This window comes from Lonchura striata, chromosome 3, assembly GCF_050655825.1.
Source record: "Lonchura striata isolate lonStrDom1 chromosome 3, ASM5065582v1, whole genome shotgun sequence".
Lineage (NCBI taxonomy): Eukaryota > Metazoa > Chordata > Aves > Passeriformes > Estrildidae > Lonchura > Lonchura striata.
Genome location: NC_140705.1, coordinates 87,257,990 through 87,283,671, shown reverse-complemented (window position 1 = coordinate 87,283,671; position 25,682 = coordinate 87,257,990). Strand labels below are relative to the sequence as shown.

Below are 25,682 nucleotides of genomic sequence, written 5' to 3'. Positions count from 1 at the left end.
TGAGGCATTCCTAAACAGCATTCCTGGGGAGCTGGGGATGGATGCTGCAGGGCCTGAGGCAGTGTTGAGGGGCAGGTTTCAACTCTCCCTCCTTCAATCTGTTCCCACAGTGCCAAAAATGAAGGACCTTTGGGATCGGCTTTGGTGCAAATTCCTCTGAGACGGCTCATGACAAGAGGAACAAGGATAATGACGAAACAGATTTCTTCCATGAGGCTGGAGCCATGATTCACGGTGGGAAAATGCACTTGGTGCCTTCATGGCTCTCCAGAATCCTGAGGACAGGAGGAGAAGGGCCAGCTCAAGGCTGAGTGTTGGAAAGGCCAGCCTGTTCCCCATCCCCTTTCTGCTCACGTGAGCCACCCACACAAAAACCAAAACGACCCAGGAGGAGAAAATAGACTCAACATCTGCTGGCTGGCCCAATGTCCCGGCAGCCCAGCTGCCCCCGAGTGTCCCCCTCACTCTGCCCCACCACCACAGGATGCTCTGCAGGCCCCAGCGAAGGGGAAAAGCCTCGGATGGCTCCGGGATCCAAGGGAAGTGTGCAGGAAGCGGGGTTTTGTGGAGCCCCACCAGTGCTGTGCTGTGGGTACCGCTGTTGGAGGGCTGGAAAAAGAGGAACAAGCCTGATTTTCAGCGCTGCTTCTCCCTCACTTTTCTGTTGGGGAAAGGCCAGACCTTTTGAGCCCTTCCTTTCTGCTGCTGGTCCCTGTCTTCAAATTTTTCCCTAATGTGTCTTCCTAACAAATTTCCCTAATTATTTTTGCCCACTCGAACACATGCAGAGACTTTTCCTTCCCCTCCCATTGGAGTGAGAACAGAGCTGGAGCAGCCAGGGATGCTCCGGCAGTGTGTGGGACCTGGCTGAGGTGAGGGACACTGGGGTGGTATGGGAGACCTGTGACCACCCCAGAATCTGCTCCAGCAGCAGCACTCAGCCCCTGTGGCAGATGGGCCAAGTCCTTCCTCTCCATAAGGCTTCTTCCACTCCATGGTCCTTCCTACCTCTCCATTGTCCTTCTTCCTCTCCACGGTCTTCCTTCCCTTCCATGGCCCTTCCTCTCCATAGCTGTGTTACTCCACAGGCTGGAGATGCTGCTGCTGCTCCAGGGATGCACCAGGGCTGGGTGTGCGTGCACACACGTGTGCAAGGGGTGCAGCAGGATGGGCTGTGGGGTGCAGGAGATGCCCTGAAGCAGGTGTGTGTGAAGAGCAAGCACCTGGGTGTGAGGTGTGTGCGCACTCGGGGGTGCAACAAGGCATGCCTGGGGTGTGTAAGGGGTGTGCAGGTAAGGGGAGCACCCACAGTACGTGGGGTGTGTGCAGGGGTGAACCCCGTGGGGCGTGTATCGCGTGTGCAAGGTGTGAGTGCGTGGCGCAGGGTGGGAAGGGTAAAGGTATCGGAGCACGGCGCGTTTGTGCGGGCGGTGTGTGTGCGTGTGAGGCTGGCAGCGCACGTGTGCGTGCGCAAGGCGGTGCCATGCCCCGGGCCGCGCTCGCCAGCCCGGGCCGGCTCCCTGCGTGCGCCCGAGCCGGGCGCTCCCCGCGGGCGGGGAGGGGGCCGGGGCCGGGGCGGGCGCGGGGCGGCGCCGAGGCCGGGGCGGCGCCGGGCCGGGAGAGGCCGGGGCGGTGCTCGGGCTGTAAACACGGGCGGAGCGGGGCTGGGGCCGCTCCCGCGCACAGCCGAGCGCAGCCGCGGCCGGGGCCGCTCCAGCGGCGGCAGTACCGTGAGCGGGGTCGGGGACGCGGGGCGGGGGCCCGGGCTGGGGCTGGGGCGCGCTCGGCAGAACAATGGGGCGGGGGGCGGGGGCCGGGCCGGCCTCGGCGCGCTCGGCCGCTCACCGCGCTCCGCTCCCCGCAGGCAGCCCCGATGGCCAAGCAGCCCCCCGAGGTGAAGGCGCGACGCGACGGCGAGGGCGGGCGGCTGCCGGCGGCGGAGGGGCCGGGCCCGGGCGCGCAGCTGCGTCCCGGCGCTCCCGCCGCCCTGCCTGGGGCCGGCCCGGTGTCCGCGGGCGCCGCGGCGCGGGGCCCGCCCGCCAGCCCCGGCCCCTTCGCCACCCGCTCGCCGCTCTTCATCTTCGTGCGGAGGTCGCCGCTTCTGCCGCGCTCCTCCAGCGGGTACTTCTCCTTCGACGCCGAGCGCAGCCCCACGCCCCTGGGCTGCGACAAGGCCACGCAGACCCCCAGCCCGCCCTGCCAGGCGCTCAGCCACTGCCTCAGCGCCATGGGTAAGCTCTGCGGCTCCCCATCCTCCTCCTCGCCTCCCCTCCCCGCCAGGCTCGGCTGCCCTCGCTTCCCCCTCCTCACCTGGCGTGGCTGCCCTCGCTTCCCCCTCCTCACCTGGCGTGGCTTTCCTCAGAAGCGAGTTCCTGTGGGGGTGTGTGAAGGTGTGAAAGTGAGGCGCCGGGGGAGATGTGCAGAGGGTGAACGAACGTGCAGTTGAAGGGCAGGGTGAACGTGCAGGAGTGGTTTTCAGACCATTCACCTGGCTTGGATTTCCTCACCTTCCCCTGCTCACCTGGCTTGGCTTTCCTCAGAACGGTGGAAAACACGGATTCTCGTGGGGGCGTGTAAAGTGCCGGGGTTTGTGTACAGGTGCGAATGTAGAGGAGGGCTGTGTAAAGCTGTGAGCGCACAGTGCCCAGGGGTTTGTTGGTGCATGAGGGGTCCTGCTCTTTGCCTCGGCTCCCGTTGGAATGGTGGAAAACGCAGGTAGCCATGCGAGGCACCTGCATCAGCACCCCCGCATCCCACCCACGGATTTTGGGAGCATCCGAGCCGCGGGCTGGAGACTCCCGGAGCTCTGGGATTTGTGGAAGCTGGCCGGGCCCGCCGAGCAAGCACAGCGCCGGGGAACTCCCGCGCGTCCAGCGCCAGCCTCTTTATTACTATGATGTTTATTCTTTTCCGGGCTCGGTCAGTTGCTGCCAGGGGAGGAGGGGACAGAGTTGTTGAGTCCAGCTTCCTACTCAGGGCTCGCTTGTCCAAGGCTGTTCTGCCAAGCTCAAGTGGCTGCTGGCTCGTGTGTCGCTGCCGGCTCTCTCATCGATCGGTGGCGGAGGTGCTGGGGTCATGCATCCTGAAATCCCGCTGGGAAGCGGCCTGGAGGCGGGCGGGCGCATGTTCATGAATGGCTGTGCCAGGTGAAGCCTCTCCAGCAGGGAAAACCTGCCCTCGGGAGCTGCCTGCGTGTCCAGCATTCCCCTCTCCTGATGAATTTCCTTTAATTGGAGGAAACCTTTAAACTTCCACCTTTTAGCTTCCACCAGGGCACGGTAGGAGCGAGGCATGGGGATAACAAACACCAGCTCCAAGCTTTCTGGGATCTAAACACCATCTTTTTTGGTTGGTAGTGTTTTTGCTCCCTCCTGGTTTTGGGCTGTGGCTCTGGCTGTGGAAGCCCGGCTGTAACATGCCCTTAGGAAAGATTTTGTGACATTATTGCAGTAATTACAGCTTAATTCATGTTTCACAACCTTGCCCTGGCACAGCCAGGCAGGGATGCTCCTGGAATTCCTCGCTGGGAGAGTCGAGGTGTGGGTTTCTTTTATCTGGGAAGAAATTGAAGTTTCTCCGATATATTTTTTTTTTTCCCCTAAATTTTTGTGCTCTCATCAGCTGTTTTATTGGAGCCTTTGCTCTGTTAGTGTTGCTAGGGGCATCATCCTAAACAACTATAAGCAAATGGAAAATCCTCAGTACTGTTTAACTGGGACTCCTGGATACTCCTGAATGGATTAAGTTTGGAACATGGAGCTACACAGCTGTTTTATCCCCATCCAGGCCTGCAGCTCCCAGGCTGTGACTTCCCATGCTGCTCTCCTTGGGAAATATCCATGACTTTGCCCTGCACACCTCCGCCTCTATCCCTGTGCCTTGGCAGTGTTCAGCTGGATGTGTGCCATGAAGTTTTCCACATGGAAGTGGGTCAGTCCCTTGGGAAGGAAGCAAAGGAGATATTTTTGTTGTGCTTTTACCCACTTGATTTTATCTATTGTGAGCAGAAGATGCAAGGTGGAGAGTTTCTCTCGGAAGCATAAGCAATAATAATAATAATTATTTTTATTAAAATAAACTGGCGTTTCCTGCGAGGAGGAGCAACGGATGCTCCCAGCCTCTCCCATGGGCAGTGGGGAACTGCTCCAAGGCTGCTCCAGCATGGCAAACTCATGCTCTGCCTCAAAAGTCCCTCTCTTAAATCTCACAAAACCTTCCCCAAAGGTTTTAATGAGGGCAAATAAAGGTGGTGGCAGCCCTTGGGAATGCCTGGGGTCATGGAAGAAAGAGTGTTGGTGTGGAGGTTTTGGGAAGTGATGGTTAGGGCTGTGCCGCCTTTCTGACAGTTCAGGGGGACACATCCAGCTGCTTCCAAAGCTGTTTCTTTTGGGAAATGAGACAAAAGCAGTGAGGGGGCATTCTGGGATGGAAGGGAACAAGGGTTGCAGTGCCAGCCTGGCATATCCAGGATGATGCTTTTGGGGATGGAAAGCAGAGGAGCAAGGGTGAATTGATTTGGTTGTGCCAGAGGAAGAGGCTTGATCCTGCTTTTGGGGAAAGAGGTTGGCAGGGATGGGGAATTCCCAGCTGGGTGTGTAAGTCACCCGAAACAAACTCAGTCTTTCTGGAGAGGTTGGGTGACTGTGCATGGTATTTTGTGTCTCTCCTTCCTTTCCTTCCATTGGATTTTCGGTCTGAAGGCAACATGTTTGTTTGCATGCGGATTTTGGGAATGTGGCTAGAGCAGGTGCCCTGAAAATGGGTATTCCCCCAGTGGTGGTTTGATCCCGGTTTGTATTCCCATGAGCAGAGAAGCAGTTTAAACCTGTTGCTCTCAAAGAAGATTCTCCACGTGCAAATAGTTGGATTTAAAGGGAAAACCTTGAGCTGGGAATCTGCTGGTGATGTCCTCACGCTCTCGGCTCTCGTTTTGGAATACTTGCTGTTTCCTCCCGGCTCTCCCAGGTTTCCCAATGGGGGGGTTGGATACCTCACCCAGGAGCTGACGTTGCCATTTGGGGTTGGTTTCTTTGCCCTTCCGAGCCGGAACAGCATCAGTTCCATCCTGGAGCATCCCTGGAGCCAGACGTGGCTTCTCGGCGGTGCCGGTGCCCGCGGATTGTCGCCGTGCCCGGGCCAGACGTGTCGCCCTCGGTGGCGGGCGCTGGCTCGCGCTATGACTGTGTCCCCCCGCCCCGAAAGAGCCTGTGACTGGTTTGGGGACCAGTTATGACTGGCCCCTTTCGCCGCCGCCGCTCGGCAGCGCCGCAGAAAGTCCTTTCTGAAAACCTCAGCCCGATTTCGCTCTCAGCCACCGAGCCCAGCCCGAGTCTCTCGGGCGGGGAGCCCCGCGGGCGCGATGCCGGGGCGGGAGGAAGGATGGCACAGGGGGAAAAGGATGGAGCAGGAGCAGCGCTGCTCTCTCGCGTGGTTTTCCTCACGTCCCTGGCGCTCCTCGCCTCTTCCTGCCCCGGCCCGCCGCGTGTTTTTGTTTCCCTGGCTGGTCCGGCCCTGCTGACGGCGGCCGTGGGATTTGGGAAGGTCGCTCCGCCCCGGCCGAATCCCGTCTGGCTCCGGAGGAGCCGGGGCGGAGGGAGGACCGCGAGCGCCGCGCGTGGTTCGTTCTGCGGCGGGAGAAGCGCTGCTCCTGCGCTACTACAGCGTGAAAACAAAACACGTCCTCCGGCCAAGCAGCGCTGCCTTGGCTCGGAAATGCATTTTCCAATCAGCTTGGAGCCAGGCTTTTATTTAATTTCTTTTTTTTTTTTTTTTCTAACTGCTCTACTAATCCTTTGAATCTTTGGAAGATTGGAAGCTATTCCTGTTCCCTTGTGATTCTGTCGAAGCTGTCGTGCCAAAACACTGCTTTGTTTTGTGCAGTTTTTTGATTTTTTTTTTTTTTTGGTTGTTGTTGTATGGAGTTGTTTTATTTAAATTAGTTTGGGGTTTTTTTGGTTTTTTTTTTAATATTCATTAAGCAGTTCCTGCTTGGATCCTGAATTTTAAGGAAGGGGTATGAGGTGGTGCTGGTACCATACATGGTCCTGTTTCTTTTTTTTTTCCTGGCTATTTGGAGCATTTATCACATGTTTAATAACTTTTTAAGGTGGAGACTTAAATAATAAACACATTAACTCTTTCTTTTCTCTTTCAAACCAGCAATTGGATTTGCTGGAAATGTGGTTTCTCCACACATAAATCCAATTGTGGCTTTCTCCTCTCTATGCCAAACCCATATTGGTTTTCCTTTTTGGGCACTTGAGGATGATTTGGGGAAGAAATGTGAAGATTGAATGAAAACATCCAGGCAGAGGATTTTTAAGGTTAGGGAAGGAATTACTGCTGAAGGCAAAAAAGGGGGAAGAGGAGGTTTGGCGAGGGAGGGAAATTGGAGTGTGGCATCTTGACTCTTATCCCTGTTTAAGAGGGACCAAAGCTTGGAGATGCTCCCATGGACAGCCTACAATAAATAAATAAAAGCTTAACAGCAGTAATAGTAATACAGAAATAACAAGGAATACAAGCCTGTTCATTGTATGCAGCGAGTCCCTACATGCACCTCTGGGATTTAAAAGAGATAAAATATAATAGCAATAAAAAGTAGGAATAAGATGGCAAGAGTTGATGGGTTACTACAGAGTTTTATGTAATAAATTCTATACAATTTGTTCTTCTTCCTGTTTTTCCAACTCTCCTGTTTCATCCCACACAGCTTCCCGATGGCAGTCCCACTCTCCGGCTGAAGAGGTGCAGCCGGAAATCTGGATTGCGCAAGAGCTGCGGCGCATTGGGGACGAGTTCAATGCCTCCTATTGTCCACGCAGGGTAACTTTCCCCTCTTCACCTTCCATTTCTCTCAAAGGGAAAGGCTGAATCATTTCTGGAAGCTCTGTGGTGAGCATTTCGTTCACTCAGACGAGAAAAGACTGCGCGGGTGGGGGGTGGCCTGGACCAGGCAAATCAGCGGCTGTGGCCTCAAAGCAATGAAAAATAACCTTTAAATCAATTAAAAATAACCTTGAAATTGGGACTGGAAGCTTTAGGGCACCAGGTTTGCGCAAGGGTTTAGGGGCAGAGGTGTTGGATTGGGCCTGAATCTGCTGGTGATGAGGAAACTTTTTAAAAGGAAGAGGCAGAAAAAGTGTGAGGGTTTTGGGGGATGCACTGCCCGGCACCATTGGTTTTAGGGAAACATTCAGTGGGATTCCCAGCCCAGCTCTCAAATCCTGGCTGCTGCAAAGACACTTGGTCCTAGAACTTACTTCTTTTGCAAAGACTGTTTTGAAAGAGGTTTTTATAAGCCCATGAACTCGCTCACCTTGGTGTGTTGCAACCCAAGTCGATGCAGTAATGCCACAGAGAAGCCCAAACCCAAGGCAGCCCAGCCCAGGGGGTGAAGCAAGATGAGCTTGCCGGTGTCCCGGCTGCTGAGTGTTCCCAACGGCTGCATGTCCCTGCTTGTGGATTCTGCTCCATCCACTCGGCTCGGCTGTGGGAAGAGGGGCCAGGAGCAGTGCTGGGGATGGAATGCTTGCTGCTGGATCTTTATCCATCCTCTTCAGCTCCCAAATAGCTCCTGCAGTGCTTCCTCACTGCTCCTAGGGTTGGCTTTTCCACAAAACGGGTCAAGTTGCTATGATCCTGATTTTTCCATATCATCTCCACCTGCTTCACTTTTCCCAAATGCCCTGGCATTCCTGACCTGCAGCAAAATGGTGATAAGCTGATATCCCAAATCCAGAATCCAAAATGCGCATCTTCAGACCTCCCCCATCCAGGCTGATCCCTTGTGTTGCAAAGTGGCTGTTTTTTGGGATGAAGGGAGAATGAAAGGGAGGAATCAGACTGTCCAGGAAGCTGGAGGCACCTGGTAGCAGCAGGCAGATCCAGAGGAGCTGGAAGAAATGCAGAGTGCCATGGAATCTCCTGAGCTGGAAGGGACCCATAAGGATAATCCAGATCCAAACTCCTTGCCCTGCATAGCCCCAGCAATCCCACCCTGTGCCTGAGAGCATTGTCCACATATTTCTTGAATTCTGGCAGCCTTGAGGCTGTGACCATTCCCTGGGGAGCCCGTTCAGTGCTGGATCACCCTCATCCCATCTCCCATCTCCTCCCTGCCTCCCAGAGCAGTGCCTTAAATTTGGAGTAATTTGTGAGGAGCAGGAATGACCTTCTAGTGTTATCCTGGCTCCTTTGGTGCTGGAAATCTCTGGGCACATGATGCTGCTCCCTATAACCCTGTGGTGGATCAAGGGGTGAATTTAATGGGAATGGGGTGTTTCCCTGGCAGCAGCAGGGTGAGGTGCAGGGAGCATCCCCCAGGTTTGCACGAGGCTGTTCCCAGTGCCACGGCTGCAGTTCCAACCCAAGGCTGGCCTGGGGTGAGGAGTGGAACGCACAGGACACGTCGTGCCTGCTCAGGTGACACGAGCAAGGGATGTCATGCGTGACCCTAAAAACACTTTGTACCTGGTGCAGTCAGCATGTGACAAATTCTCACTCCCTGCACCCAAAACTGGGGAGGTTTCAGAGCATTTAAGCCAGTGTTTAATTAACATCCCCGAGGCACTTCGCGGAAAGATCCCTTTTCCTTCTGGAAGCATTCTGGCTGTCTGGGCTCCGGAGGGCAGAGTGGAAGGGCTCGTGTGCCAGCCCCACCTGGCTCCGGGGTTTGCCCTTTCATCCCGAGGTTAGAAATGGGGAACTGCAGCAGTGCCAGAGCCGCACTCGCCAGGCAGGTCGGGGCTGTTGGATGGGTCCCGCGGCGCGGTCCTGGTGCGTTCCCTGTCACGTTCCCCAGGGGTGTGGCCTCCCCCCAGGACCGTTTCTCGGACAAGACATCAGGAAGTCTGGCAATTCATCATCCAGCCACTCCTTGTCCCAGCACAGCTTGTGGGTGCCAGGCTTTTCCTGGAAGAGGGGACATGCCTTGACTGCTGTCATGAGCCCCAAGCTCTGCTGGCTGCAAATTGTTAAACACTTCACTTGGTGTCTCTGGAATTCCAGGTGTTTATATAGCATAGGGGGATTCATGCTGGGAATTAAACTCACCGCTTTGTTTGGTTTTTCTCTTTTTTTTCCCTCCCTCTCTTTCAGGGCTTCTTGGATCACCAGGTGGGAAATCCCCAGGTCGTGATCTTACGCCTGCTGCGCCTGCTGCATTCCATCATTCGCCTCATCTGGAGGCTCCACTGAGCGCCAGATGCATCCCGAGGCACCAGGACTGAATTCCTCGCTGGGAAAGCCTGGGAAGGATGGACTCATGGATGGATGTGGGGCTCCCACCCTGCCTCTCCCCCAGGACATGTGGCAGGATGAGGGTGGACATCCCATTCCACGTGGCGTTTTATGGCAGAGTGGTGTTTACTCAGTGTTTCTCTCCACTCTTTTTATTCATTTTTTTGCCTTTTTCCCAAAAGCGTCTCAGCGAAAATGTAGAATCATGTTTTGTCATCGTTGCTGGAATTCTGTGGCATGAGCCCTATGGCAGGAACCAGGGAAACCTGAGTCAGCTGATGGGCAGAGCCCTTGGAGTTTGCCTTGCAGAGGCTCGGATTCCTCCCCTCTCCCTTTGCCTCTGGGGCATTTGTCCCCAGAAAGGCTGGAAAAGGGGCAGAGGGATTTAATCAGCACTTCTTTTACCTGTAAATACTTAATGCTACCCCAAATCCAACTTCATTTGCATAATGCAAATCAGCCTATTTCCTGCTGACTTTTTTTTTTTGGGTTTTGATATCTCTATTTTTTTGATCCACTCTGAATTTCAAGACTTCGCTGTTGAGCTCCAGGATCCAAACCATCACAACCAACCAACCAAACCCCAAGCCACCAGGTTGCCTTTTTTTAAAGAAATTCTTTCTATAAAATGTATGAAAACGCTTCTGTAGTGTCTGCTATCAGATGTGGGGGACTGAGTAATCCAGCAATAAACCATTCCGGAGGCAGGGAGCAGCTCTCGGAACACGGCAGCCAGAGGCGATGGCAGCAGGACCTGTTGTGAGTCGTGGCTGTCCAAAAAGGTTTCCAAGATTGTGTTTTCCTGGGATCCTCTCCGTGTTTGGATGGGGATGAGCACCCAGATGCAGATGGAAGGATGCCAGCCCAAAATGGATTTATCCAGGACATTCCAAGGGGATCTGACTGCTCTGTGTCCTCCCAGAGAAGTTCCCAGGTGCTCCGTGTCCCAGGGCCTTTCCCCTTCCCCCCTGGAGCCATGGATCGGCAGGTGTTCCTGTTGTTTCCCAGCAGATGTTTTTGGGGGATTGGCTGCTCCGGCTATCCCATATCTATGCACAAACATCCCCCTTCCCTCAGGCTGGTGCAGGTGCTTCCCAAAAGCTACGGGGTTGTTTCTAGTCTCACCAGCATCATAGGAAGAGAAAAGAAAGAAAACCCCATCCCAAGCCCCCCCTTGGAGCGGTTCTTCCCACTGGGAGAAGCTGCTGAGTGCCATGGATGATGATTAGTGTTAACTAATGATAGACAGATAGCAGTGGGAGCTCTCTGCATGGTGTGCCTGGCAGGTCGGAGCAGGGCCTCCCCTCCTACTCCTGGAGGATCACAGAAGCAGTTTTAACCTCAGTTGCCAATTTTATTCCCTTTTTTTCCTTGGAAGTGCAAGGTGAGCAGCAGTTGCAGGAGCAGGGAGTGTTTTGAGAAGGGCATTTCAGAGCCCTTTGGGGGGGAACCTTTGCACTGGTGGAGAGTGAGCAGTTCAAATAACGAGGGAGCTTGGTCAGGGCAGATCCTGCTCCTCATCCCCTTGGGATTTGCCTCTGGCTTTGGCTCACCATGGCTGTTCTGCCCCAGCCAGCCCTACTGTAGGCTGCCACCAGGGATTTCCCATGGAATTCCACTGGTAAAATAAAATTAAATGGATAACACTTGGCAGTGGAGGGAGGGAGACCCAGTGAGATTTTTTTTTTTCTCCCAGTTGAGCTCCATCGTTGCTGGTGGATGAAATGGTGCTTTGGGATCTCCCAACCTTTGGCGTCCCAGAATGTGTCCTTTGGAGTACACCAAAGAATCAGCAAAGAGCACTTTACCCTGTCCTCCCATGGAGACAAAAAATAGATTTGTTTTAAGGAAAAAAAAAAAAATGCAAGATATTGGCAAAGTCTCCCAGGGCCTTCTCCACAGCAGGAGTTCCCAGCCAAAAATCATAGGAAAAGGAACCCTCAAAAAGTAGGATTCTTGTGGCATTATGAGGTTTAGTGAGAAAAAGCCCCCAAAAAAGGCTCAAAACAGAAAAATGATATTAAATAGGGATTTATGCTCCTTTCAGCCATGTTGGCTGCCTGCTCTGGGTCATGTTTAAGCATAGCTTGTGCTCTGTGTTGCACCAAAAGGATGAAGAGTTTTCCTTGGAAACCAGATTGATCCTGTGCTTGCTTCTCCTCTTTTGCACCAAACTGTAAATACTCAAATATTTATTAGAGTAGAGTACCATATTATTTTCATCATCTGAGCCAAATATCTGTGTGCAATGTACTCCCTCTCCTTTCTCTCCTGTAAGTTTTGTACAGCTTAGAAATACTTTAAAAAAAACCCTAAAAAATATTTTTAAAAAAAGTTCCTGTTTTTTTCCTACACTTTTTTAGAGTGGAATTGGTAAATACTGTAGGTCCTTTTTTTTTTCTTTTTGTTTTTTTTTTTTTTCCCTGTGTAATTAATGCACTCTACTGCTCTACTGTTTAATGCTGTAACTTGTAGAAATGTTGTATATTTATTTCCTGCTTATTTAAGTTCCTGTGAAGATTCGGTTTCCTCCCTGCCAGAAGTGTTGGATCCCCTTCCAAAGCCATCGTGGTGAGGATAACAAGATTTTAATCTTATTTTTCTCCAAGTGCCTAAGTCTCCACTTCCCAGGAGTGATTTAGGCACATCAAAGACTTCAGCATTAGTGAAATTCAGTGGGAATTTGGAATTCAGTTCCTCCACCCCCCGGGATTGCTCCAGCCAGGTTTTCCTGGAGCAGCAATCCCATGGGATTGCGTGAATCACTAAATCGTGTCGCAGGACCCAGCTAATGTAGCATTTTTGACTGCAATTTCCCTGCCTTCCTTGTGTTTTGCACTGATGAATTTTGGACAGGGTAATTGCCACTTTACTTGTGCAATACTGCTGTAAATAATTGCAAGAGGCTTGTTTTTTGGGGGTTGTTTTTTGGTTTTGTTTTTAAGAATCTTTTATGTTCTTAATATGAGTTTTATATGAATAAAAACTTTGAACTATTTGTCCCGAATGATGGTTCTTTGTGGGAACTGAGGTTCTCCTGAGAAGAGGATATTTGTTGCTTTATCACCAGTTTTCCACATTTTTCACCTATTTTCCCTCTAGACCTGGTGTTGCCCTCTCCATTTTGGTGTCCTGGAGCTCCAAGATGCTTCAGGCCACCCAAAATGCTGCTCTTAAATGAATTTGCTTTGTCAGGTGCTGCCTTGAATGTTCCCAACCCCAAAAGCTGCTCCAGCTGGGAGTTATTTGGGGATTCCTTGGAATTTTTTGTTTTTCCTCACATTTCTGTGGTCATGTGCCCAAGCCCAGCTGATGGGCATCTTCCATACACTTCTTTGTCCCCTGCTGGTTTTCACTGGCATTGAAGAAGTTTTGAGGGTTATTTTATTATGCTTTGTGTCTTGTTTTATTTTTATTTTATTGTTTAATGCATTTGTTAACATTGTTTTTTGTTATGGAGCATCACTGTTTTTTCCCTTTTATTATTTCACATGGCAGTTTTTTATTTTACACTTTAAAATCTGTTCCTGAGAATTCCCATTCCACCTTCTGCCTGGACCTTCCATCTCATTTGTCCCTCCAGCCCTTCCTATCCCTCCACTTCCTCAGCAGTCACTATGTGAAAGGGATTTTAAAAAAACCCCACCAAGTCCTACTTGATAAACAACCTAAAAAAAATTCTGGATTGTTTTGTTTTGTTCTTGAGTGTGTTTCAAATTACAGAAGTTCCTGAAAGGGAAGTTTATTGGTTTCAGGTGCTATTTTGGGGGCTTCTTTAACTCACAAAAAAAAAGGTTTAATTGCCCAGCCAAGCCTGTGGAGCTGCTGGCTCTGCTCTCCTGGTGGCTCTGTGGTCCTGTTGGAATTTGGGAGCTCATGGATGTGTCCGGGTGAGTTGTCACACCTGGGACGTGACCCTGCTGTGATTCAGGTTGGGAGGAGCTCGTGCCCTGCCTGAACCCAGTGACCTTGGTGGCACAACGGGAGGGGAAGTGCTGCCCTTCTCTTGGGATTTGCCCTTGGCATGTGCCAGGGCCAGGTTGGCAATGGCCAACTCCAAGGAGCTCATGGCCACTTCGAAGGTGTTCCTGGCCCAGTTAGGCCATGGCCAGGCTCAGGCTGGCCACAGCCCACACACTGGCTGTGGCCAAATCCAAGGTGGTCACAGTTTAGGTTGGGCAAGGCCAAGTCCGAGGTGTTCCTGGCCAGGACAAAGGCGGTCATGGTCTGTTGGTTGTGGCTAAGCCCAAAGTGGTCACGGATCCACCAAACTCAGGTTGGCCTCAGCCCACGTTGGCCATGGGCCAGGCCCACCACAGCCACATCACCAGCCAGGCCCTTTCCATGCTCTTAAATTCTAGGAGCTCATAAAAACCCCCATGCAATTCTGTTTTAAGGATGACAAGTGGCCTTTATTCCTTGAAAAGGAGCAAACTCCCAGATTTTATTAATGGAAAAAGCCACAGCTCCCTGTGTATGTCAGAGCTGGACACTCACGGCTGCCATGTGCTCATGCTGTTGGGGACACACAAAACTGGAACATTCCTGCGCTCCCACACCTCTACCAGCCTCAGGAATGCCAAGCAACCCAAGCTGAGGATGCGATTCCAGTCATCCAGAGCCACGGGACCGACACCAGGTTCTCCCCACACACAGAAATAAATAGATATTTTTTTCCAATGACTCGCCACTGACCTTTCAAACACCTGTGCAGCCTAAACCAGCTAAAAATACCCACCGAGCTTTGCATTTGATTTTCATATTGCAACAAAGCTCACTCTTTCCAGCGGCTTTTCTGCCTTTCTAGTAGCTCCTTGGATGCTCAACCTCTCCTGGGGTCACACTCGGCACAGACAGAGATGGGAAGTGTTGGATATCAGGGAGGTCCTTAAAAGCAGTAAAGGGATGCTAAAGGTGCTCTAGAGGGGTTTTTATAGGGTGGAAGACAAGCTCAGGGATGGCTGGACCAAGGGGACCTTCCTGCTGCCCTTCCTGAGCATCCCAAACCTCTTCTCTGCAGAATTTTGAAAAATTAAATCCTACAACACAAGGAAAAGCAGACAATGAGGTTACCCCCTGATGGAGACACTGCTGTTCCAATAAAAGCTGGTCCTGTGGAGCTCAGGGGACCTCACACAGTCCTTGTGGGGATACAGGGCCTGCTCTTCCCGGATTTGATGGATTTCTCCTCGCTGGGTTTGTGACAGGCTCCTCCATCCCTTTTCCCAGGAGGACACACAGGTAGTTGGTGCTTCCTGGCCTTGCGGGCCATTCATTAATCCACGCCTCATCCCGCTGCAATTATGGGCAAAGTGGGCCGAGCCAACTGTTTTTTGACAATCCCACAGTTCTCCTGGCTGGTAATTAATGAAAATAAAGTTGGAAGATGGCACAGTGACCATTCCCTAAGGATGGAAAGGATGGTGATTGCTGCGGCTCTGCCTGTCCACATCCTCACACCACATGCGACCCCACACTAAAAAAGTCAGGATTTTCAGAAATCCTGGTGATTTTAACACAAATAATCCCCCTGAGGTTTGAGGGAAGAGCCATGGGACGCCCTGGGATGCCCTGAGCCCACATTCCAATGCCTATCCCTCCCAGAGCCACTGGCATCCCCCCCACCATCAGCCAGGTGCAGAGGGCAAAGTCACACGCGCCTGCTATTACAATTCAAATTACTTATTGGCAGAAATGGGTTTAAAAATAGGGGTTTTATGATAAACAAAGTAACCTCATACAGGAAGTGAGCTGCAAATACTAAAACATGGTGTACAAAAGTGGTAGAGAGCAGAGCTGCCCCACAGAACTGAAAAAACAAAACCCAAGCAAGGGGGGAGTTCAACATTTTCTTGGTTTTTTTTTTTAATTTTTTTTGAAGGAGGGAAAAGGGGTGAACTGAGGGGAAAAAAGGGCTGGGAGGTGAGAGAATTTCTCCTCTCCCCATGGCCCTGAAATAAAGGTGATGCCAACGCAGCTCCGCGATGTGAACCCCGAGTCTGAGTGTGCCAGGACTTCAAAAAGTGTCAGGTGCTGCTGCTGCAAAGGTTAAGAAGTTTTCCTCCTGAAACCCCAAGTGTGGGCTGTGAAAGAACATGGTAATGAAGAAAAATTTCCCCAGGGCTGCTCTTTGATTATCACCAAAGCCATCGAGTTTCAGTTTTAGTGATTTGTATTTATTTATAAAAACAAAGACGAAATAAGTAGAACGAAAACAAAAACCTCATCCTAATTTCTGAGCTGGAGCCTGATTTATTCAAGCAGAGATGTTCAGGTAGAGCAGGCTGGGTTGAGAAAATGAGCTGAGTTACTCATGTGCTGCAGGGCACATTTTTTAAGGTTAAAAAAATACCATAAAAACCCCTCAAAAACACATCCAACCACCGTCATCAGTGCCAAAATGCTGATTTACGAGTTGCTGGGCTGGGCAGCAACTCCAGCCATGGGATTCAACCCTGGTTTGGTGCTGGAGCATCTTAATTCGAGCAGGAGAACAAAAGGCATTTCTCTTTTCATGTGTTTTCACTTCCATCGTGAGAGAGCTGGTTAAAAAAACACACAAAAAAGTCCTTCAGTGGTCTCTCAGCCTCTACCGTGTTGTTTTTCTACCTATTTTCTGTTGTTGGCTTTTCTTATCAGTCTCATCTGCAATTTGTGGCCGATTCTGACATGTCTCAGGCAGACGTGTTCCCAAAAACGGCTTGCAACCTTTCAAGAGGGTACAGTGGTGAGGACAGGCACGGCAGAACCACAGCACAACGAGAAAAAGGGCAGATTTAACCCCAAAATCAGCGTTTGCCCAAATCTGTGTCCCCAAGGCAGAGACGAGCCCCAGGGCAGTGCTGGGTGGCACCAAACCAGCCCCTGCCCACCCCCTCAGTTTAACAGGAATTAATTCCATCTCCCCCTCGCAGGAGAAGCCAAACTCAGCCCTGCATGACCCACTGGATTTTTCCTGATCCCAAACAGCATTTCCCAGCATTTTCCCACCACTGGGCACAGCCCTATCCCAAATACCCCCAGATACTCCCAAATACCCCGGGTAAACCCTGCTTTTGGCAGCAGAGAATGGATTAAATCAGTGGGGCCGTGAATTACCACCGAAAGCCAACGCCGCCGACCTCGCAGCCCATCAACATTAATAGTGAAACCAAAAAGCGAATTGCTCCACGGGAGCGAGCGGGAATCGGGCAATTCGGCTGGAATTCCAGCAGCATCCCCGCTGCGCTCGCCACGCTCGGCGCGGGAGGCAGCGCTGGCCAGCGGCGGCGGCGGCTCGGGAGGAGCAGCGGGGCTGAAACGAAGGATGCTCGGGGCTTGGGGCTGCACAGGAGGGCTCGGAGCCGCCACCCCGCCGGGCTGAGCTCGGCGCCACCGGGGCAGCCGAGGCTGTCCCGGAGCACCGGCGAGCGAAGCGTCGCGCCGAGCGGCCCCGGTGCCCCGCGCCGCGGAGACAACCAATTTTGGGGTTTTTCAGGGCAAGAGGCGGCTCGGCTCGGGCTGCCCGGCCGGGGGAGGACTGAGCCATTGTGAAACCCGGGTCCTTTTCCTGAGGCTGCCGCTGCCGGCGGCGCCCGCGCCCGGGGCCGCCCGGGAAGCCGCTCCAACGGTTTCCCGGAGCGGGGGCGGCCCGGGAAGGGCACCCCGCGCCCCCCGGATACCACAATTTCAGGCTCCCCCGGGCTGGGAGCAGCCGCCAGCAGCTCCCTCAGGAAGGGCTGCCTTCACCCCTCAGCCCCCTTCAGCCCCGCGCCTCCTCCCTCAGGGTCGTCAGGGAACGGGGGGGTCCCACTGCCCTGCTCCTCCCATCCCGATCCCCCTCGCGTTCCACCAGGCACCGATCCACGCCATCGGCTTGGCCAGGAGAACACTAAAATACGGAATTGCGAGTCAATGTCTCAGGGCTCTCCCAAAGTTCTCTCCACTTCCTGTGACAAAACAAAATACGCTTCGTTTGAAACTTATTCTTCCTCTATTTAGTGCCGAGAAACGATGACCAAAAGCACCCTCCAAACTCTCCCGGGATGCTGCTCCCTTTCCTGAGCCATCCACAGCCCAAACAGAAGACGCAGCAGGGCTGGAACAGCCTCAGCAAGGCATGAAATCTTTAATTTCAAACGATTTCATTTCAAATCTCGAGCTGGGCTGAATTTCCATGTCGCTATTTTCGTCTCGAGTCAAACGCTCCCCTCCCGCCCCCCCATCCTTCCCCACGGCACCCATGTCAAACCTGAGCCAAAGGTGGCAAAAGGAGGGGTCAGGGATAAAGTTGGGGTTTGGCTCATCCACTTCCCCGTGCTGGAGTCAGATAGACTGGGAATATTTGAACAGAAATAAAACTGAGACAAATCCGTTTGCTTTGACTCATGTGGGGAGAGCGGAACACTGAGAGTCCTCAGAATCCTCGGGCTTTTCTCACTACATTCACCATAGGTGAAGAAACCAGAATTTCGGGAAGTTCGGCACCAGGAACCGGACTTTGATAATGTCCGTTTCAACTCAGGATATCAGTCAAATTTCCAGCAATTCTGGGCTGCCCTCCTGCCAGGACTGCTCTCTGAGCATCCCTTGGGCAGCTGAACAGAAAAATATGGGGGAAAAGGGAATTTGTGGCTGATTGGATTTTGCTCCATCATAATTTTTCAGTGGATGCCTGAGGGGGATCACTCTGACCTGAGGGGGAATGGGTTTTATCCCAGGAAAACAATAACAGTTGGCTTTAAAATGTCCCACCTGGAAAATCAGGATTTCTCCAGGGGTTGGGAATTTGCCTCTGAGATTTAAGCTGAAAAATTCAATATCAAGAAACCCAGCTGGAACATCAGACAGGCCTTTCCCAGAGACTGGGATTTGCCTCTAGGAATTAATCTGGAAAATTCAATACCAAGAAAGCCATCTACCATGAATCTCTCAGCAGTAGCCATTAAATCTGTGGGTGCTTCCATTTATTCCCAATCCTTGCATTTACTCCCAATGCTTCCAATTATTCCCAATCCTTCCCCATTGTAAATATAATCCTTTTTATCACCTTTTTTTTTTTTAAATTAACCCCCACTTGACTTAATTTATACTATTAAGGACATAATCCTATTATATGAATTATATAGTTTTCATTATATGTATCACATTACATTAATTCTATCTATTCTATCACACTCTGTTATTAAACTTAATTTAATAAATATATATTTATATTATTCAACTTTATTAAATAAGCTAATATTTTGATGTATTAATCACCATATTATTCAATAAACATAAAACCAGTTTACATAGGAGAATATATTTAACAATTTTATTTAAACAGAGATAAATGTCTTTGTATACATTATATAAATACATTTACATATAAATAGAAATATATTTACATAAATTACATTTTCATATGAATATAAAAATATAGGATTTATTTAAATATAAAAAGTAGGGAATGTTGGGAGCTGCTGGATATTAATTAATTGCCCTGCTGGATTTTAATTGCCTTTCCTGACTTAAATTCCCCTCCCTGCTTTTAATGCCATGGAAAAATGTAGAAGAGCTCAGAGAGCACGGGAAGGGGCTCTTTCATGCCAGGATTTGGTCCCAAATATTTGGCAAATATTTTCAAAAGAAAATAAATCCCAAACATCTGGAGAGCCCCAAATCCCTAAAACATAGCCTGGGTGCTCTTGGAATCACAACACCATGGGAATGGGCTCCAGAGGGACCTGGGTGCTGGGATGGACATGGCAAAATCCCTGTATGGGATTCCTGGCAGGGGAAAAGAGCAGCTGCTGAAAGGTCCTGGGAATGGGCATGGAGAGAGGGAGAGGAGCAGCTGGGAGACAGCCCCACAAGGCAGCACCAGTAATCCCAGTACCAACACCAGCACCACCAGTACCAGCAGCACAACCAGAACCAGCAGCACCAGCACCACCAGTACCAGCACCAGCACCACCAGAACCAGCAGCACCAGCACCACCAGTACAGCCAGCACCAGTACCAGCACCAGCACCACCAGTACAACCAGCACCAGTACCACCAGTACCAGCACCACCAGTACCAGCACCAGCACCACCAGTACAAGCACCACCAGTACCACCAGCACCAGCACCACCAGTACCAGCACCAGCACCACCAGTACAACCAGAACCAGCAGCACGCACAGAACCAGCAGCAGCCTCAGTAACCTCAGCAGCACCAGTAAAACCAGCCCCAGCAGCCACCCAGTCACTGCTGACTCATTTTTGGCCAGAGTCTCCAGGCACTGCTCTGTGGGGTTTTCCCTTCCTCCTCTGTCACCAAATTACCCAGCCCCCCATGACGTGGGGCTGCAGTTCCAGGAACCGCTCAGCTCCCCAAACCCCAGTTTCCAGCTGAGGAGTCACACTGGTGCTGTTGGAAGCGCTGGTGGCACCCGCAGCCTCGCTCCGGCAGCGGGACACGGATCAGGCACCCAGCTGGTGCCCTCAGCTCAGCACTTTGCACCCCCAGCAACTCATCCTGAAGCCATTCCCTGCCCTTCCCACGAAGATATTTATCCATCCCATGGAGGCACTCACCGGATCCACAGCTCCTTCCCCACATCCTCCAGAGCGTCTGAGACTGGGAGAGGGAACATCCAGGACTGGGTATGTTTTCATGGGAATGGGTGGAAAAATCCCAAAGTGCCGACTGCACTTGTTTCCCACCATAAAGCGGGGACTAAAATAAGTGGGAAGGGGACAAGATCCCCCTTTCCGGTCCTAATCCCAACAGGAAAGCCGTGCTTCTGCTGATTCTCTGGGGAAAAATAAGGAAAAAAGGCTTTTTTTAGTTTATGCTGCTTCAAAAACCGCTTCTGCTTCTTCTGCTCCAGAAACAGGGAATCACCTATGGAGGAAGCAGCACCGGGAATGCTGGAAGCAGAAGAGTGGGATTTCTGCCCCTTTGCTCCCAAGTTTATGCCAGTGGGATTTGGACTGCAGGGTGGGATCCATGGCTTTGTGTCCTTCAGCTCACAGGTAGGATGCTCCACCACAAGAATTCATGCCTGTGCTTCCCACACTTCTTCCAGTCATTTGATGGCAAGGGGTCAGGATCAGCTTCCCCAGCCCCATCCAGCACAGTTTCTGTGGGAATGTCATGAACTCTTTGATACTGAGGATTAATGAGAATGACAGGGGAATGTAGGATGACAGCAGAAACCTTGGCTCCAGCATCTTTTCCTGGGCTGCAGGAATTGTCCAGGCAGAGCAAGGAACAGATAAAAATCCATGAGCCAGGGAAAACTTAGGATTTCCCCTAATTTCAGTCTCACTTTCCCTCTGCTCAGAGTCCCCTACTTCCCAGGCACAGGAGCATCCCCCTGGAGCAAATTCCCCACACACCAATTCCCAAAGCCACCCATGGATCCCCTGCTATGGGATCCCTCCATGGACCCCAGAGCAGACCAAATCCATCCCACATCCTACCTGGCCTCTCGTCACTGCAGCTCCCAGCCCAGGATATGCCGAGGGTTTATATGGCTCCATCCCTCCCGCCAGGATGTGGGGAAGGAGATTTTCCCATGGCCAGGGGCTCTCCCACTTCCCCCATTGGGAAAGGATCAGAGAATTTTTTCTCATCAGAAAGAGCTTTTGCTGGGAAAGGTCTTGTTTCCCAGGACCTGGAGCCAAATCCATGGAGACTGTTGGCTGAGGAGCTTGGGAAGGGGATGAGATATCCCAGAATGGGAGGCTCTTTCATCCAGGGAATGCATCCCTAAGCTCTCAGGCACATGGATATTCTTCCAGCCTGGAAAGCCCCATTTTATCCCCATTCCCATCTAAAAGAAGCCGTGACCTCCCAGCAAATCCCCTAGGAAAGGCTCTGGCTTCATGAGAGGGATGGAAATCATCTCCACTCCCCAGGGAACAGCTCCAGAGATGCTCATCCACCCCAAGTCCTTTTTCTCCCAGCTAAGGGACCTTTTCCCTCTCTCCTGCAGCACAGGGGTGGCTGTCACCCTGCTGGTGTCCCCACTTTGGGTTTTTCCCGCTACATTTCTGTTCCGTGTGCTTTGGAGCTGCTGTATTTTGGGGAAACAATGCACCTCATGGTCAGCTTAGTGCAGGGCCGTGCTCCTGGATCCAGCTGAGCTTGGAGGTGACTCAGGGGCACGAACAGCCCTGGGAGTGGTGACACAGCAGGGAGGGGGAGCCCCGAGAGGGATGACATGGAAGGAAGGGGGAGCTCTGGGAACTTTTAATCGGCCTTTTCCAAATGCACACTAATCAAACTTGGATCTATGACACCAGAGAGGCAGCTTGGATACAGAGAGGTTTGGCACTGAGTCCTCCATGGCCATGCCATGGTCCAGCTAAGCATTCCAACCTCAATCCCTGTCTTCAGAACCTGCTAGTGGCTTTAATCCTTCCAGCACCATCACTGCAGCACAAAGAAAAACCCAGCAGTGCCTGAGGGAGCTGACATGGGATGAGAGATGGCTTGGCTCAGCTGAAGGAGGAAGACCACCTAAAACGATCCCCTTTTGGTTCTCATCTGCAGTTTTCACCCATTTCCCATCCAGCTCCCCTGGCTGAGACTCCAGGGATCACAAACCCTCTAAATGAAACCAGGAATTGTGGAATTCTGGAGGCACTGGAGCATCATACCGGCTACAGTGGCACCAAATGCTTGGCTATTCCCCCAAAAAACTGGAAAGTGGATGCTCCTCTTTGTTGCTTCCCACCCCTGGATCTTCTCCCAGCATAGCACAAGCTGGTGGGAAATGTCCTTCCTGGAAGAAACCACACCATGAGCATCCTATGGGAAGGAGGAACATGAGGATTGGGAGTATTTTCCATTGTGGTGGGAAAACACTCAGCCTGCTCCCCTCCCACCTTCCCCGCCCCCCCCCAATATTGCCACAGAACAGGAAAATGTGCTGGCGGTCATTAGCATCTCTTTGGAAAATGCCAGGTTGTTAGCCCAGCTTCCTGATCCAACTCTCCAGAAACCCCTGGAGTGGCTGTGAGCTTCAGGGAAAGCCAGAATCATTGTCAAAAATTCCATTTTCCTTCTAAAAAGAAAGGGGTGGAAACTGCTCCTGCTGGATATACCCAGTGGGATGGAGCTGCTGCAGGATGCAGATCCTAAAGAATCATGTCACACCACTGCCTGCATCACCTGTGGGGTTCAGCCACATCCACTTGGGCAACGCAACACCCAAAGGGATCCCTTGGGATAGCTGGAATCCCAGGGGATCCAGCTGCTCTGCCGGGCAGGCCAGCACCTGCCTTCCCACAGCGTGAAAAACAAGTTGCTAAGTCACAGCAAAACCATGAAAGCAAAACCACAGAGCCCCAAAGCGCCTCTGAGTCACTCCCTGGCCGTCACCACGGCCCCAGAGCCCTCCCAAAATTTGCCGCCACCTGCAGCTGCTGATCCATGCTCCAAAGGGCTGCTCCAGAGGTGCTGGGAAGCATTTTCTTGCAGAGAAAGCCTCTCTGAGCGCACACGGCCATGGATGGAGGAGCTGAGGTGACGACCAAGCCAACCTGGCAGCCCCCACTCATCCTTTCTTTCCGTAACTTCACCTGGATTTTTATTGTTACTGAGCGATACCAAACACTTATAAGGATGGGGATGGATCCGAAGCCCGGGCAGACAGCGCTCCCGGGATTAGTCAGCGGTGGCAGCAGCATTGCTGACATGAGTCACGGAGGTTTGGCCGCCCAGTAAACCCGGGATTTTCAGGTTCCCGGCTCTGGGGTTGTCCTGGGGACACCTTTCTGTAACTGCTGCCGGGTTCTTTCAGCCGCCTCCCGGCACTGCTGCTTTGCCGTGGGATTCCGCAGCAGCCGGAATGGCGGAATCGGTCCCATGCTTGTGTCCCGTTTGTGCCTGAGGTGGGAATTGCGTTGGAGGCGTGGGATGCAGCCGGGTGACAGCGGGGCCACGCCGGTGGCCCCGGGGACGATGCCGACAGAGGTCACTGTTGCCGAAAAGTTGCCAGCCCCAGCCAAAAAAACAAAGGGAACTCGGTGGGGAAGGCGGCGATGGGGTCAGGCTGGAACAGGCACCGCGTCCCAGCTGCGGGACCTTCCCGGGAATGATGCACCGGGGAAGCGCAGCCAGCACCGCGATCCATGCGATGGGATGAGCTGCCACCGCGGGACGTCCCAGGAGCCGCCCAGCTGGGACTGAAGACGGATCATGAGGATAATTCCCCCTTGGAGAGGGGATTGGCTGCCGCCGGATGATGCCGAGGGGGAAAGCTGAGCCAGAGGAGGAAACGGAGGGAGCCCGGGGCTGCTCAGTCCCTGGCCGAGCCACTCAGCTCCAGGACAGCCCACGGGACACACGAGCAGTCCCCAGGGAACCGCAGTTCGGGATGTATTGGGTGGCAGGCGGTGGGAGGGCGGGAGAAGCAAGAAGGGAACTCGCTACTACCTTCCCCAGCCCAAATCCCAAAGGAAAGTATAGAATGAGCGGGAGAGGGCGGCACAAAACACCCCAAAAAGGTGACTAAGCACTGTGCGGGTAGGCATGACGCCAGCGGAGCCCGGCCTCCGTTCCCAGCTGTGCCATTACCACGGTATCGGGGAATGACTGGGGTGGGAATGTACCATAAGTCCATCCCGTTCCACCCCTTGTCATGGGCAGGGTCACCTTTCCCTCACCGAGGCTGCTCCAAGACCCGTCCAACTGGCCTGGGACACTTCCAGGGCTGGGGAATGGAGTTACCTCGGTGCAGGATCAGGGAGAACCTCCACATCCACCCTCCCCCTTCTCCGTGCCTGAGCAGCGCTGCTTCCCGGAGCATCCCTGAATTCCTCCCAGTTCCATACCGCCTCCAGGGCTCCTCCAGCAGATCCCTCCGGGACGAGGCAAGCGCGAACCCCGAGCAGCAGCCCGCGCGAAATCCCAAACGCTCCCGCTGGTTCTACTGGGGCTTTCCCCCCGCAATTCCTGGCAGCAGCCGAAGGGAGCAGCGCCTTACCGTGGGTGGCGGGGCCGGGCCGCCCCGGGCCGGGGTTCCCGGCGCTCCCACGCGGAGCCGGGACGCGCAGCCCCGGGCGCCCGTAACGGGCGCGGGCGGCCCGGGCGCGCTGTGCTCCGATCATTGGCCCAGCCCAGGGAGCCGCTGCTTTCAAATTCTGCTCGAGCCGCGGAAGGAAACAGGAAGCCCCAGAGCTCCTCGCCTGAGCCTCCCGCGCCCACCGCCGCCCGCGAACTCGCCCCCCTCGCCAAGCGCTGGGAATGGTGCTTTTCCCGCATCCGGCGGAAACGGGGAGCGTGCCGACGCCGAGGTACTGGCAGGGAGTTGCTAGACATGCTTGGTTTCACGTCACTTGTCATTTTTCATCTTATTCGTGCTGAAATGAATCCTCACCTTCCAGCTTGCCCAGCCACAAGGCAGCATCGCCCTCAGAATGCGGCATAGACCCCATGGATCTATCGGGACAGAAAGAGGATTTAGGACACCTCCAGGTTTCTCAGCCCCAAATCCAGCATTTGGATTTTTGGCTCTTTGTCCAACTGAGGCTCATTCTGGGGCTGGGGTAGAGGCTTGAGGAGGCAAAAAAAGTATTTGTCCTTGGAAAAGTCGTGGGGAATTTCATTCCCCATCGCTGGAAGTGTTTGAGGCCAGTGTTGGATGGGGCTTTAAGGAAGGTGTCTCTGGCCATGGTCTTTAAGGTCCTTTCCAATCCAAACCGTTCCAGGATGCCATGAAATCCCAGTGTCATTCCCTCTGGAAAATTAGCACTTCATTCTTCCCATTTCACAGTTTAGAAGGAACTTCCCTGAGCTGCACCCACCTCCTAGGGGAAGGAACATCCAGGATTAACCCATGAGGAGCCCCATCCTAGCTCCTCTGATTTCCCATCTGTTCATGGGTTCATTGAATTCACATAAGGAAGGTGCTTGTGGAATAGGTGTGACAAATTAAACTCATTAAATTGTTTTATTAAATTAGAGAAGTTTCTGAACAGCTTAAAAAGAAAGGGATGAAGGTTGGAATTCGGCACAGGCTCGGCCTCCTTCAGGATACCTCAAGCAATTGGAAAGCCTCAGTTAATACACAATAAACTTGTTTCTTATAAGAATCAGGTTTGTATAATTTTCCTGCTTTTGCTCTCTTTTTCATCACTCCTTGTTGTCCTCCTCCCTCCATTTGACCCTTCGCAAAGTCCTTGAGGATTTGGGAAAAAAACAGGGAGAAATTGGCATAAATCCCACAGAACAGGATTAAATTTGGAACCACAGTAATCAGAATCCAAGCCTTTGGCTCTGGCTGCTTTTTATGGAGTAATTCTATGTGTTTGGTGACAAATTAAGGATCTGCTCTGCCCAGAACCAACAAGGAATGAGCCCTGCTTCACATTCATCCAGGGGGATACACAAGGAGGAACAGAACACAAAGTGTTTGAACCAGGAATTATTTCCATTGTCTGGAAATAAGATCCACCAACAAGCAAAGGAGTTACAAAGCCAAG

General features: G+C 52.4%; 2 protein-coding genes and 1 long non-coding RNA gene across 4 annotated transcripts; 2 read left to right on the top strand and 1 right to left on the bottom strand.

Moving 5' to 3' along the window:
* The first annotated feature begins 1,169 nt into the window (after positions 1 to 1,169).
* Positions 1,170 to 12,238, top strand: BCL2L11 (BCL2 like 11). 2 transcript variants are annotated; one of them, XM_021537637.3, is made up of 3 exons: positions 1,626 to 2,231; positions 6,713 to 6,825; positions 9,100 to 12,238. In XM_021537637.3, exons 1-3 carry the CDS (start codon positions 1,874 to 1,876, stop codon positions 9,196 to 9,198), a joined length of 570 nt encoding a protein of 189 aa, XP_021393312.1. In that variant the 5' UTR covers positions 1,626 to 1,873; the 3' UTR covers positions 9,199 to 12,238. The 2 variants fall into 2 exon arrangements, with proteins under 2 accessions (XP_085431854.1, XP_021393312.1); XM_085575728.1 differs by lacking the exon at positions 9,100 to 12,238 and having other exon boundaries at positions 1,170 to 2,231; positions 6,713 to 6,873.
* On the bottom strand, positions 6,999 to 24,323 carry LOC146767988 (uncharacterized). Its single transcript, XR_014953893.1, has 3 exons — positions 24,185 to 24,323; positions 19,782 to 20,001; positions 6,999 to 7,895 (listed from the first exon to the last, which is right to left on the bottom strand). It is a non-coding gene; the product is annotated as an uncharacterized LOC146767988 (long non-coding RNA).
* On the top strand, positions 18,816 to 20,490 carry LOC146767989 (uncharacterized). Its single transcript, XM_085575729.1, has 2 exons — positions 18,816 to 19,850; positions 20,078 to 20,490. Exons 1-2 carry the CDS (start codon positions 18,960 to 18,962, stop codon positions 20,345 to 20,347), a joined length of 1,161 nt encoding a protein of 386 aa, XP_085431855.1. The 5' UTR covers positions 18,816 to 18,959; the 3' UTR covers positions 20,348 to 20,490.
* Positions 24,324 to 25,682: the final 1,359 nt, after the last annotated feature.

What these genes read in the sequence shown, in the direction of transcription:
- BCL2L11 (XM_085575728.1), top strand. Translation starts at nt 1,265, where the DNA reads ATGCCTGGGGTGTGTAAGGGGTGTGCAGGTAAGGGGAGCACCCACAGT. An exon ending in CCACTGCCTCAGCGCCATGG is followed by an intron (nt 2,232 to 6,712) that starts GTAAGCTCTGCG and finishes CATCCCACACAG; the next exon opens with CTTCCCGATGGCAGTCCCAC.
- LOC146767989 (XM_085575729.1), top strand. Translation starts at nt 18,960, where the DNA reads ATGGACATGGCAAAATCCCTGTATGGGATTCCTGGCAGGGGAAAAGAG. An exon ending in GAGGGAACATCCAGGACTGG is followed by an intron (nt 19,851 to 20,077) that starts GTATGTTTTCAT and finishes CTTCTGCTCCAG; the next exon opens with AAACAGGGAATCACCTATGG.